Genomic DNA, 13,923 nt, shown 5'->3' with positions numbered 1-13,923 from the left:
TACCCATTTTTGTTTATCCCACTTCATACTAGTCTGATAATCAGTGTGTTCTTCCTCAATTTGAAAAACAAAACAAACAACTATCTCCCTGGAATTCATGTCATTTAGTCTTAATTATTTTTGCATCTCATTGGAAAAAGAAGTCAATGGATGTCTGTAAACACAGGGCTCTTTCCTCGAAAATAGCTGTTTGATTCCCCAAGTTTGCTTTTCAAGCCGAAACATCCTTGATTTCCTAAACCATTTGTCAGACAGCATTGTTTTGCCCTGATCATTTACCAGTTCCTGTTTGGACAGACTCCAGCTTACAAAAACTCTGCTTACGGCATTGTTTTCAAGAACAGAACTCTAATATGAGCCAGTTTCCATTTTAAATTCCCGTGTGAGGTGCTGGCTTTCCTAACTTCCAGTGGCTGTATCCATGGCTTGCACACATTCCCTCCTACATGATTTCCCTTCTAGAGCACAGATTAATTCAAGTTGACAGCAGGAAGAATCTGGGCAGCCTCCAGCCCATCCATGGGGCATGCAGAGCAATCTTGGTCCTCTCTAGGAAAGTGCCTGGAACAAAAGATCCTAGAGATCCAGTGGGATTCTGGGACAGGTGTAGAGCCACATTTACTGCCTGTTTCCCGGAATGTAAGGCCTCTGTGACAACTGTGGCTTACTAAATGTGCTATGTGTTGTCTATTTGAGATGCTCTCTCCTTGCACGCAAATCCTGTGCCTAAAACTCCATATGTTCTTAGAGACGTATTGCTTCACCCTGAAGCTGCTTTATCTGTTCATCCATCTAGCTTTCTTGGTTTTAGTTACATTTCTTTGGGGGAAAGGGTCCTATTCCAAACTCTGCTTCATCTGTAAACACACCAGCTATGGACAGAAGTTGTTGCATGGCTTTCTGTGGATTTCAAGGAATTCCCATACGATGGAACGTGTCCCTCCAGGATTCTTAAGAAGTATTTCTATAAGGGTGACATGTCATCAGTGCTGGTCTTTCATCTTACATCTGAGTGTCAACTTACAATTTGTTCTGACAACACTTTTCCTTGACTGCTCTACCGCAGGTTCAGAGAGTAGATATCAGAACGAGCTTTAGCTTTTGTGTCTCCCCCATTTCTCCCTTATGTTTCTGTGACTCTGTAAGAATCAATCATCAGGTATGTTATCTCAGATGTGGGGTGATCTGATATATATATATATATATATATATATGTATATATATATGTATATATATGTATATATATGTATATGATTTATATTCTGTTTTATACAGCCAGTTCACATTGATTAATATTAATCAAAATTACATAACCAAGCCAGGCGGTGGTGGCGCACGCCTTTAATCCCAGCACTCGGGAGGCAGAGCCAGGCGGATCTCTGTGAGTTCGAGGCCAGCCTGGGCTACCGAGTGAGTTCCAGGAAAGGCGCAAAGCTACACAGAGAAACCCTGTCTCGAAAAAAAAAAAAAATTACATAACCAGAAAGAGGAAGCGATTAGTCGTCTCTGTCATAGGAACATGAAGGAGGTTGTTTGAGGAAAGTCCTCCTTGCTAATATCGAGCTTGGAACTAACTAAAATTTCAGCTCTTTGTCGTAAGAACATCGAGTCACGTGTTTGAACCACAGCCCAAGTCCTTACATTTGTCTCAGTTGAACTTGTTAGTTGAAACTCATTATTTGGGCCTCCTTTGCACCTCTGCTGTTCTGTAGTGTCTGACACTTACTTTCCCGGTCTTGATCTAAATTGTTGATAATGATATGAGTGTGATCATATTCACTTGAGAGCATAGCAGAAGCAATAACAGTGAAAACAAAATTATAGTAGTTCATGCATTTTAAAAAGCAGATTCTACATGCTGGGCACTGGGCCTATCACTTCATGCAGGTTTTCTCATTTTTGTCTTTGCAGCAAATCTCCTTGTTAGGTCCCACTGTCAGCAACCGAAACTTGGGCAGATTGGGCTTGAAATATGGCTAGTGTAGTCACCCAACTACAACCATTGAACGAAAGTCCCTCTCCTATTTTTTTGTGAGTTTGTTTTTCTTTTTAATTAAAAATAGATTGTTTTCTCTCATACAATACATCCTGGAGAAAGGGTCTAAATTGGAGTTCTTCATCAAATCTCTCCCATTAGAGCCCAGGGAATCCCACAGAAGAGGAAGAGTCAGAGAGAATGGAGAACAACTAATCAAACCAACTTATCTCTGAATCAACTAATCAAAACACTTACGGTCTCTCAGAAACTGAAGCAGCAAGCACAGGGCCTCCATGGTCTACACCAGGTCCTCTGTGTGTAGATTATAGCTATTAGCTTCATATTTTATGGGACTCCTGACCGTGAGAATGAGTTGGGTCTCTGAATCTTTTGCCTGCTCCTGCAACTCTTCCTCGTGTTGAGTTGCTGTGTCTGAGTTTGATATAAAAGTTTTTCCTTCATCTTTTTATTTTGCCATATTTGCTTGTTATCTCTTAGAAGTCTGTTCTTTTCTTTTTCTTTTTTTTCATTTTTATTGTTTTTTTTTAATAGATTCCTCTCCCACGTAACACATCCCAACCATAGTTTTCCCTCCGTCCTTCCCTCTCCCTCCCCCTCCCTCCCTCCCTCCTCCCTTACTTCCCTCCCTCCCTCTATCTACTCCTCATAGCTCCTCTCCCACCTGCCCTCTCTCCCAGTTCCACTCCCTTGTAGCTGTAAGTTTTTCTGTGTTCCGCCCGGTCCTGGTCCTGCAGCTGCTCAGACCCTAATAAACATACAGAGGCTTATATTAATTATGAACTGTATGACATGGCCTATGACTCAACCTTCTTGCTAGCTCTTATAGCTCTTATAACTAAACTCAGCCCATTTCTATTAATCTATATGTTACCATGTGTTCTGTGGCTTTACCTGTGTGCCATTACACGCTGCTCCCTGGATGGTGGGATGGCATCTCTCCTACCTCTCCTTTCTCCTTTTATTGTCTCCCTTGGATTTTCCTGCCTGGCTCTTCCTGCCCTGCCATAGGCCAAATGGCTTTATCAACCAATCAGAGCAACACATATTCACAGCAAATAGAAAGATATCCCACAGCACTCCCCTCCCCTCTTGTCTTTAGAAAAGAGCAGGTCTCTAAGATAACAGCCAAACAGGACAAAACAAGATACAATAAGACAAGGCAAAAGGCATCCTAACAAGGCTGGACAAGGCAACCCAATAGGAGGAAGAGAGTCCCAAGATCAGACAAAAGAGTCAGAGATACACTTGCTCCCACTGTTAGGAGTCCCACAAAAACACCCAGCTAACAGCCATAACATATTCTCAGAGGACCTGATGCAGACCCATGCAGGCCCTGTGCTTTCTGCTTCTTTCTCTGTGAGCCCATGTGAGTCCTGCTTGGTAGATTTGGTGGGCCATGTTCTCCTGGTGTCCTCTATCCCCTCTGACTCCTACAATCTTTCCTCCCCATCTTCTGAGGCATTCTCCAGTTTCTGAGGAAAGGGACCTGATGAAGATCTGCAATTTAGACTCTGTCTCTCCACAGAATGTCTGGCTATGGGTACCTGCTCCCATCTTCTGCCTGAGGAGGCCTCTCTGATGGTGACTGGACAAGGCACTGATCTATGAGTACAGCAGAATATCATTAGGAATCATTTCATTTATTAGTGTTACTTTTTTGTTATTTATATTTGGTTCTACCCTAGGATTTTGGGATATTTGGTCTCTGGTTTTTGGCTACCCAGATCCAGGCAGTGTAAGGCATAGGCTCACTCTCCTGGTGTGGGCCTTAAGTTAAACCAGACATTGGTTGTTTTTTCAATACAGTGTTTCTCTGTATAGCCCTAACTGTCCTGGAACCCACTCTATAGACCAGGCTGGTCTCAAATTCAGAGATCTGCCTGCCTCTGCCTCCCAAGTGTGCTGAGATTAAAGGCACGTGCCCAGCCATTTTTAATCTATCTATCTATCTATCTATCTATCTATCTATCTATCTATCTATCTACCTATCTATCTATCATCTATCTGTCTGTCTATCTATCTGTCTATCTATCTATCTATCTATCTATCTATCTATCTATCTATCTATCTATTTTTGAGTCTGTGTTTTGCAATATAGTCTCAACTGTCCCGGAACTCACCACATACATCAGATTGGCCGTGAATTCACAGATACCTGCCTGATTCTGCTTCCCAACTGCTGGGATTAAATTCATACCTGAAAGACCAGTATTTGTTGCTTACTGACTTTTCCCAATAGTTTCTCCGAGAAGTGCTCTTTATAGTAGATGAGTTTAGGAGAGGGTGGAGATGATTGCTTTCTCTTCTTCATGGATAATGTTCTGAGTCAGGCTTGATTCCTTGCCTTCCTAGAGCGTGACCACAACCTCTTCCACTTTAGTGAGTTTAGTCTGGGCTTTCATCTCTATAACATTTTTCTGAAACACTGTTCCTTAATTTGTGCTTGCTTTCCTGTTTTGAAGATCTCTATGAAAATTCAGTCCTAGGGAAGTTCTGGAATTCTTTGGTATTTTAAACGTCTCTGATCCAGAGATCCTGGGATAGAAATCTTATTTTGAAAATTTCTCAGAAATCTTGAGATAGATGTATACATATCACTATATATATACACACATATATTTAAATTGAGAACTTGACATTTTTGTGAACCTGGGGTGCAAAGTTAAGAACTTTGTTTAGTTTTTTAAAACCCTATTTCCAATTTCTTCAAGCTTTTACTATCTTAGTCATTTTCCTTTTTATCGCTGTTCAGACCAAAGTGAAACATTTCTTCCTTTCTAAAAATAGAGTTTATTGTTATCTGAATTGTGTGTATGTGTGCTCTATATGGGTAAGGTGACATGCCATATTTTAGCATAAGGAGTACTGCAGAGATGGTTCAGTGGCTAAGAAAGAGCACTTGCTGCTCTTTCAGAGTGCCAGAGTTCAGTTCTCAGGGTCCACGCCAGCTGGCTCACAGCTGGCTATAACTCCCTTAATGCAGCTCCAGCGGATCCCATGCTCTCTTCTGGCTTCCATGACCACAGGACTGGCATACTCTCCCACATGCATGCACACACCACAGACACAGACACACACAGACACACAGACACACACACACACACACACACACAAGCAAGCACAATACAACACATAAATAAAGTACACACACACACACACACAATCAAGCACAATACAATACATAAATAAAGTAAAATCTGTATGTTAGCATAAGACGCATCCTTGTGACGACATTTAGAAGAACAATTCAATGGATGACAATGTTTCTGGTTTTTTTTAATGACTCTGTTTCCTTCTCTTTGTTTCTTCACAGCTTAAATGTTGTGGCTTGGTCAAGGGAGCTGAAGATTGGGGAAATAATTTTAATGACGCTCGAGAGTCATGTAAATGTCCAGATTCGCCAGATTCTCAGTGTAGCAGTTATGCGGGAACTAATGTGAACAGACAGGTGAGAATAAGATCCAGTTTGGCACATTAATTCTGCTGTATTCTTTTCACAATGATAGCCTCTGTATAAACTTAAAATACAGCGAGCACCAGGGAAACTGTGATAGGAAAATATAGCAGTTATCCAAATCTAAAACTAATCTTTATTAAATATAAAAGAAGATATTTTAAAATGAAAGCATTTTTTTATCTATGAGTTTCACATCACTTCAATCCAACTTTCATGGATCAAAGTTAGGTCAATGTACAAACTAACATAAAAAGTTTATTTTATTCTGCCTTTGGTGACTATAATTACTAATCTCTACTTTTTTCTATCTTAATAAAAGTTCTGGAAATTAATATTTTTACTTTAATTTTCAAAAGTCTGTATTTTTTTTACTAGTCATAATACCATTTCCCAAGAACCCATGTAAGTATAAATGAAGGATTTAATATTTAGAAGTTTAGTTTCTAGATGATAAATATACTTGCTAATTTATCTACTTATTGTTGCAATTGAGAAATTGCTTTGAATATTTGAAATAAATTTAAAAGGTGAGTTTCTATCTTCTGTGTGTTATATACTTCCTAAATGTCTGAATTGTGGGTATCACCTTCTGCTTTTCCTGTGTTTTTTAAATGAAGAATTTATGACTATTTATCGAATAGCTATTGGCAACCTCCTGTAAGCCAGGCCTTCTGGAGATCCATTCTTCATTCACACCTGATCCAAAGCAGTGAACGCTTAGGACAGTCTTGTCATTTAGTCCCTGGAGATCAGTATGTACGCAAGGTATAAAATCTGTGCTCACAGAACTGATTATCAAATATAGAGAATAAAGGAAAAAGAGCTAGACAACCCCAAAAGACAACTAAAGTGCTGGCGTAGGAGACAGTACAAACGTTATGGTCCCCCTCCAAGTCAATCATTGAAGTTCAGAATGTGGGTTCGTGGAGGTCCTCACATGTACCCCTCACCACAAGGCTTTTCCTAAGCTGTTCCTTCCACCTAGAAAGGCTTAGTACGCACATGACAATTGGCATTAAAGTTGAATTTTTTAAACTGCTGTTCTTTGGAGACTACTCTATCTCAGTTATACTGTTGCAGCATCAAAAAGGCTTCAGCAGGCTGGGCCAAAGCTACACAGAGAAACCCTGTCTGGAAAACAAAACAAAACAAAACAAAACAAAACAAAAAAGCTTTAGCATCCTTTAAATTATTATCTAGTCATGAGATATCCACAAATCCTCCTACAACTCGCATACCCAAAGGTTATTTTCCATCTGGCATTGTTTTTATTTACTAATTGTTGATGTCATTAATAAATGAAAGAAAATATCAAATCATAGGGAAAAAATTCTCTCCTCTGGACTACTGACCTTTATCTCTGGAGCTAAGGAGGCTCTGCTCTGGAGCAGCATTGGTGTAGCTCATCTTTATAGTAATTCATGGGGGAAGAAGTTACCAGATTGCATTATTACTATGTTATTTCATCGTCAAAAATAATAGCAATTAAAATTTTGTATTCTTACCTTTTATATCTGATGCCCTCCTGCCTGCTTAAATTTAGCAAAACACAATTCCCAAGGTAGAATGGAAATTATTATCTGGTACAGATGAATGTAGCTTCCAGTTAGGAGGAGGAGGAAATCCATAGGCTCTGTTGACATGGATGTCTACTTCCTATGAAAGACTCAGCAAAAAGATGCTTTTCCTTAAGATACATTCTGAAAAGCCCTTATAAGAAGATATTTACTGAAAGTTCACACATAATTCAGCTGAGTATAAGCCAACAGCTGCCCTAGTACCCTAGAAGGAGGGTCATAAATGCTTTGAATACTTCCATCCGCCATGTGTCATTTGCAAGTCTGGAAAAATAGGAAATCTGTTATGACCATTATTCATGTTTCCTTTTATTTTCTTCCTTCTCTTTTGCCACGATAACCTTATTTTCCTGGGCGCAGGAGGAGACAGATATAATGAATGTGAATCAATAGATGCGGTCATCCATCTCCCTCTTGACCCTAACTGACACGCTAATCTCAGATGTTTGCTGCTTTGGATTAGAAGTGAATGGAGAAGTCCATCCCATTAAAGAATGGAGTCTGGGAAAGACCTTTCCAGCTTTGGAGAGACCTTTCACTGTTTCTAGCTAGTAGCATGATTTGGTCAATCTTCATAAATATATGAGTGTCACAAGGATGACAGTTCATGACAATACAGATTATGTTGCACAGTATTTTTCCATTTTAAAAAGTTAGCCTTGTAATTTTCAGTTATTGGAATGTTTATAATTTGCCTGACATGTTGTAAAATTTGATTTCCAGGCTGGTTTGAATACATTTAAAGTAATGTACCAGAGAAACAACTTCCTAAATTCTCTTTCTTACTTAAAGTAGTAGCATGAAAGTATATATAACAATGTTTTTTTAAGATTAAAAAATAGCACTCATATTTATTTTTAAAGGATTTGAATCTCTTTGCTTTGAAGAGGAACATCTGTACTATATCCAGGTGTAACCTCAATAGTAGATTTCCCTGCTGCAGGTCACAAACCCACATAATCCATAGTTAGGAGAATACCAGTTCTTAAATAAATAATCCAAAGAGAAGATACAATTATTTATGATCTTTTGATTCTAAAAATTATAGTTTTGGAGGTATAGTGGTGTGAATTTATTTTTAAATTTTCACAAAATGATTTTAGTTTTTCATTTTCTTTTTATTATATTTTTATTATTTAAAACAAATTTTAAATTTAAATATATTTTGATCATATTCTTCTCCTCCCCCAAGTCTTTCCAAATCTCCCACCCTACCCTCCCAATTTTAAGTTCTTAAAACAAAACAAAACAAAACCAGAAACACAGTACAAGAAAACCCCCAAGAAAACAAAATAACACCCCCCTTCCCCCCCCAAATCCCAGCAAACTCTAACCAAATAAAAGCATGCACACAAAGAAACTGTGGAATCGATTCTATATTGGTCAGCTATTCCTGAACATGAGGCCTGTCCTAGAGTTGTTGGTAGACCTGGTGCCACTCTATTGATTATCATTCCCCACATTCAGGAGCTATGTAGCTAAAGCATAGCTTTTTAGCTCAAATGCTCTCTAACGCAGAATAAGATTGAAGTTAGGAATAGAAGAAATAGCTCAATTCCTTTTTGCCGACCTAGGTAACCATATCAAAAGTCAACCAGAAGAATAAATATGAGATCAAAATTTCACTAAAAAGCATTTGTTTGTTTGTTTGAATAGACCTGCCTTTCTCTGATAAAAGATATGGTTGAGAAGAACATTATCATCGTCATTGGAATCGCTTTTGGACTGGCGGTTATCGAGGTACAGTATAACAGTGTCACTGCCTCTGCGTTCATTCCCTCCTCATGGGTTGTAACAAATGCTTATGGTAAGCCAAGCGAGGGCCCTTAAAAAGCACTGGGTACACACTGCCTGGGGAGCATCATCTCTCTGAGCCAGTCTTGAGTCTGGAACAGGTAGGATTCTAGTCCTACAAACCAAAAAGGCCTGAGGCTGCTGTTTCTAAATGTCTTCTTGAGAAAAAAAAATTAACATCTATACAATTCTTATTTGTAGGTATCCCTTTTGCATCAAAACTAGCACAAGTGTTAAATTTTCTGAAGTGAGGTGGAAAGCAAGACACAAAAGCAAAAAAAAAAAAAAAAAAAAAAAAAGGAACGCCATAATTGGTCATTTCCAGCCTTAATCTTGAAACAGAAAATAGAAGATGAACCCAAAGGAATAGAGAAATGTTTTGCCTCTAACTCATTCTAGAGAAATCTAACAACTTCTAAACAGCAGAAGTGGTTGCCTTGGAATTTCTCAGTGTAGATACTATAAGCAGACTTGGAGATGTTTCCAGAAAAAGCAGTGAAGCATGTGGAGCCTTCCATCAATTTAATCATTTAACTTAAAAACATACTTTCCATCAAATTTTCATCTTGATGGATTTTCTTGGCGTTTCATTTTACAACCTGATGGGCAACGTTTATGCGGCCTCTCCATATTTGCCAAGAAGATGAAATAAGACATTTTCAAAGCAGCATTTATGGAGCTACCTCAGCTCTTGAGAAACGTAGATGTCAAATGAGTCAGAATGGCTCATGAGCGTATGTCAATACGGTAGCAAGAATTCAAGCGCTGTGTGGTATTTCCCTGGTGATGGCAGCTGAGTGACGTTTTGCTGGGCAGTGCCCCTTTGGGCTCTTTAGTAGCTTTGCAGCCTCCTGTTGCATAACTGCTTGGTCGGGATTTTGGTTGAGATTAAAGTCATTGAATGTTCTTAAGTTGTTACTGGTGGAATTTCTCAGCCATGGATCAGAAAACACTAGGCACTACTAGCATCAGATACATATAACATACATGTTACATATGTATTACTTTCTCGTAGCCCAAATGAGTAAAAGTCAAATGTTACTTTGCATTCATTAGGTCTGTTTCTCTTGATTCTGCCATTTGTTCTGTGTCCCTTGTTTGTTTACTTAGCATTCTGGCTTCATGCTAATTTAGAAACAATGGCTGAAAAGGCGAGTAAAGAATCACATATCTACTCCTGGACATAGAAACATATGGAACACATATACTTATGCTTTGATAGACTTGATTTTGAAGGAATGATCACGGCCGAGGATAAAGCTTGGTGGTAGAGCAGGAGGTTAATATTCTCCGAGACCTGGGTTTAATCATTAACTGATGAATGAAAATTGAGAAAGCAGCCTTTAAGTGAGGTTAAGTATTATATTTCATGTTAGACTCAAATTTAGAGAGTTGCCTATGACTGAATACAGCTCACGTATGCTTTTGAGGGGTTTCTTGAAGCTGAGTCGGAAGTAATAGGGACATGATTGATTAGAAAGATTGGTGTCTTGCATATCATAGCCAAAGTTATTGCCAAGAGTCTAGACAGACCTAGTAGAAAATAAGCTTGCAAGAGGAATAGCGCATATCAATATTTTATGAATGTCATATACTTCATGTACTTGTCACACATTTAGGGACATTAGTAATTCTCCTATATGGTTCTTCAAGTGAAACCCTTGAATAAAAAAACCCTTATGTACAGTTATTTACCACTATGGAGTTTGTGTGGTACTGTCATAATGTGTAATCATTAGTGAGCCCAGTGAAATTGTGATGTCTGGACTATATGTAGATATGGTTACTAATTGATTGAAAGAATTGTTAAGATACTTCTCTTTGATTTCTCAATCTAAAGCCTGTCTTCCACTGTAGAGTTTGATGTAAAAAAAAAAAAAAGTATTTGGTGCCTTATTTTACTTCACTTGAAAGAGAGCTTTGCAAATGGCCCCCTGGTCCCCAGTCAGTAGAAATGTGCCTCCAAACAGACTTTAGTCTTTGAATCTTTAGATGAGTATCTCAGCACTTAAATCTTTTTGGCTTCCAAATTCAAGGAAGCACAAAGATGCACAGAGAGAAAAATCTCTTTTTATAAACATTTCTAAGGAGATTAAAGCAATGCTCAATGCAGAAAATATATGTAAACAATCTTCTCAGAAGAAAAAACATCATACTCCCTATTTAGACCTTAGGTGGAGGCTTTGTTAATGCTGTATACCTTTAGGGTTTGTTTCAGTCTGCATACTAGAAACTCATACAAGATGCTCATGCTTAATTCTGTGAAAAAAAAATTCCTCTGCGGATGTTTGGAATCCTTATCTAGACATAAATAAGCAGATTATTATTATTATTATTATTATTATTATTATTATTATTACTATTAAAAAGTGGTCAGCATTTTGTGGTTTCACTTTTACAAAACAAAAAATTATCAAATGACATGGACTACTCATCACTTAATAGGACAAAAGGTAACCTCACAGGAGGTCCTAGGAACGAAGCAGTTCAGAGAAATGGTCATCTTACCACATCTTTATAAACAGCTTCAACATGTGGGAGTCTGTGTATAAACACTTAGCAGCAAGTCTGTTGTGAGTCTTTGTCCACACATCATAAAGAATCCCCTTTCTGTTTTTCTGAACATAAATGTTCTTAACAGATATGAAGAAACGAAGGAAGTGTGGTATTAGTGATAAAACGCTGATATAAACTACCATTTGAAAGTGTTTCATTAAATTCTTCAATCTGTGTGCAGTGTAGATGGAAATTGTGCCCCCCCCACACACACACACACTCCATGTCTCCTTTGAAAGGGGCTGGGGCAGAGGAAGGTGCCATTTGCTGAGTCTTCTTAACTACTCAAAACCAAAGCATTCAAGTCACCAACTGCGGAGTCAATTAGAGCGAGTTCAGAGGTTCTTTACTTTTAGAAGAACTAATGAGATGGAATTCACGCCCTAGATTTTCAGTTGTGTTTTGTTACTTCAAAAGAAAATTCCTGAGTTAAGCTATTCCCCATAGTTTACAAGTGCTTTTTTTTTCCTTCTTCTTAAAAAAATGTACATACTTTTTTCACTTCTAAGCATCGTCTAAAACTTCAGTGGGAGAAATTCTAGACTCCTTGATTTCTATGCAGATGATCCAAACCAGATGACCATGGTCTTTCAATAGAATCAATAAGTATATTTAGCTCCCACAGGCTGGAGGTACCCAGAACTCAGAGGGAACTGCTTTACAGAAAGATGTGTGCATACCACAAGGGAAGAGCATCCTGTAGTAGCAGCTGATACACACACACACACACACACACACACACACACACACACACACAGAGAGAGAGAGAGAGAGAGAGAGAGAGAGAGAGAGAGAGAGAGAGATCTGCACTTAGGCTTCAGTATTGTTCTCTTCCTAAGGAGTCTAATTTCCTGTGAGAGATTCAAAAGACAGCTTCCATCTTTCCCCATGTTCTTTAAATTCCACATTAATCCTGTGTTTTGTTTCTAGATTCTTGGTTTGGTGTTTTCTATGGTGCTGTACTGCCAGATTGGGAGCAAATGAATCAACGGATTTACGAAGTTATCATCAACACCATTTAAGTTTTTTTGCTTTGGCTTTGTAACGTTGAATAAGTGAGTACGGTAAATATCAGGAGCAAATGCCTTCTTATTAAAATGTCTTGCCTAGATAGACTACAGATATCTTCACATGTATTCAGCAGATGTAAATGTGAGGACATAAGAAAAAATGGATGTGTAATTTTTTTTTTCTCAAAATAAAAACAGTGTTTTTATGTTGATGCTTTTTTGGTGTCTGGTCATTGTGGTCAGGTGGCTCTGTGCTCCTGGTGACATTCATCTGGATCTGGCCACTGGAATAACTTCATTTCTAAGTGACAAGAGAATAGTAGGGCAGTGAATCTGGGATTTTTCAAAAACACTAATTTTTTTTTTTAAATATTTGTTTCATCAGGAATATCAATGACTGATAATGAGATTGTCTAAAGTTGAAATACTTAAGAATGATCCAGTTGTGCAAATCACCATCTTTTTTATCTTTATGGTGGCTGTGTTTTGCTTCAAATGTACTATAAGCACTGGCCCTGCCCCCCAAAAAAGAGTGCCTATATCTCACTCAGCCTTAGAGCCCATGGTACCATGGTACCTGGTGCCACTCTGGATCTTCCTATGGGACACAACAGTTCAAAGTACGTTTTCTTTCTAGTTCATGGAAATGCACTTTTAATTTTATGTTCTACTGAAATGTAACATGCAGCAAAATGAATAACTCTTAAGTGTGGAACTCTGGGGTTGTGCATGTAGGACTGTGTAAGGACTGTCCAATGACGGTATTCTCAACACACCACATTGCTCCCTAATGCACTCCCAATTCTATTAATCAGAGCATTCACATTCACATTTGTGTCTCTCTGCATGTCTATTTACTAAGGTCTGCTGGAGCTTACAATCCACCACACTGGGGGTATTTGCACCCTGGACATTGGAAACTGCCGTGTCAGGGCTTTTAGTTTGAATTGTTATAGAAACATGTATCCGTTCACTGACTCACTTAGTGTTTCCTTAACGATAACCAGTTTTCTGACTCCTGTGTCCACAGATCAATTTTCCTGCTCTTAAACTTCCTCTTAGTAGAATAAGAAGCTGTGCATTCTGACTTTCTTTCATGGCTCTTTGTCTGTGGGATCTATATTGTTGCATGTAGGTGTACCTTATTCTCATTGCTATATAGTAATAGTCCATTGTGTATGGATGTACTACGATGCACTGATCCATTCTTCTATGGATGGACATTTGGTTTACTACTACAATAAAGCTGATATAAACATTCTTCTACATGTCCTGTGCTACTACTACTGCGCTTGTGCACACACGTACACACACACACACACACACACACACACGCACACACACACACACACACACACATGCAGGTATGGAACTGCTTTGTACCCATGTACTAAGAGTTCATAGATTCTGTTCAAGACATTTTCTAAAGCAGCTGTGATAATTTATTCTCATACTAGAAAAGTATGACAGACTCATCCCCCTTCTCTGTGCAGGAGGAAAACCACAGAAGGCAGTTATTGTTAAGTTACT

At 38.5% G+C, this 13,923-nt stretch overlaps 1 protein-coding gene across 1 annotated transcript in view; it reads left to right on the top strand.

The window, feature by feature from the left end:
- The window catches only part of Tspan8 (tetraspanin 8), a 35,119-nt gene extending 21,466 nt beyond the window's left edge, over positions 1-13,653 (top strand). Inside the window, exons 6-8 of the mRNA XM_059245526.1 lie at positions 5,313-5,447; positions 8,690-8,773; positions 12,314-13,653. Coding sequence (XP_059101509.1) covers positions 5,313-5,447; positions 8,690-8,773; positions 12,314-12,367 — 273 coding nt within the window. The 3' untranslated portion in view covers positions 12,368-13,653. The remainder of the gene's footprint in view (positions 1-5,312; positions 5,448-8,689; positions 8,774-12,313) is intronic.
- The last annotated feature ends 270 nt before the right edge of the window (positions 13,654-13,923 follow it).

The sequence above is a fragment of the Peromyscus eremicus genome, chromosome 18 (assembly GCF_949786415.1).
Source record: "Peromyscus eremicus chromosome 18, PerEre_H2_v1, whole genome shotgun sequence".
NCBI lineage: Eukaryota > Metazoa > Chordata > Mammalia > Rodentia > Cricetidae > Peromyscus > Peromyscus eremicus.
Note: the sequence above shows the minus strand (reverse complement) of the source record. Positions and strands in the feature narration are given on the sequence as shown.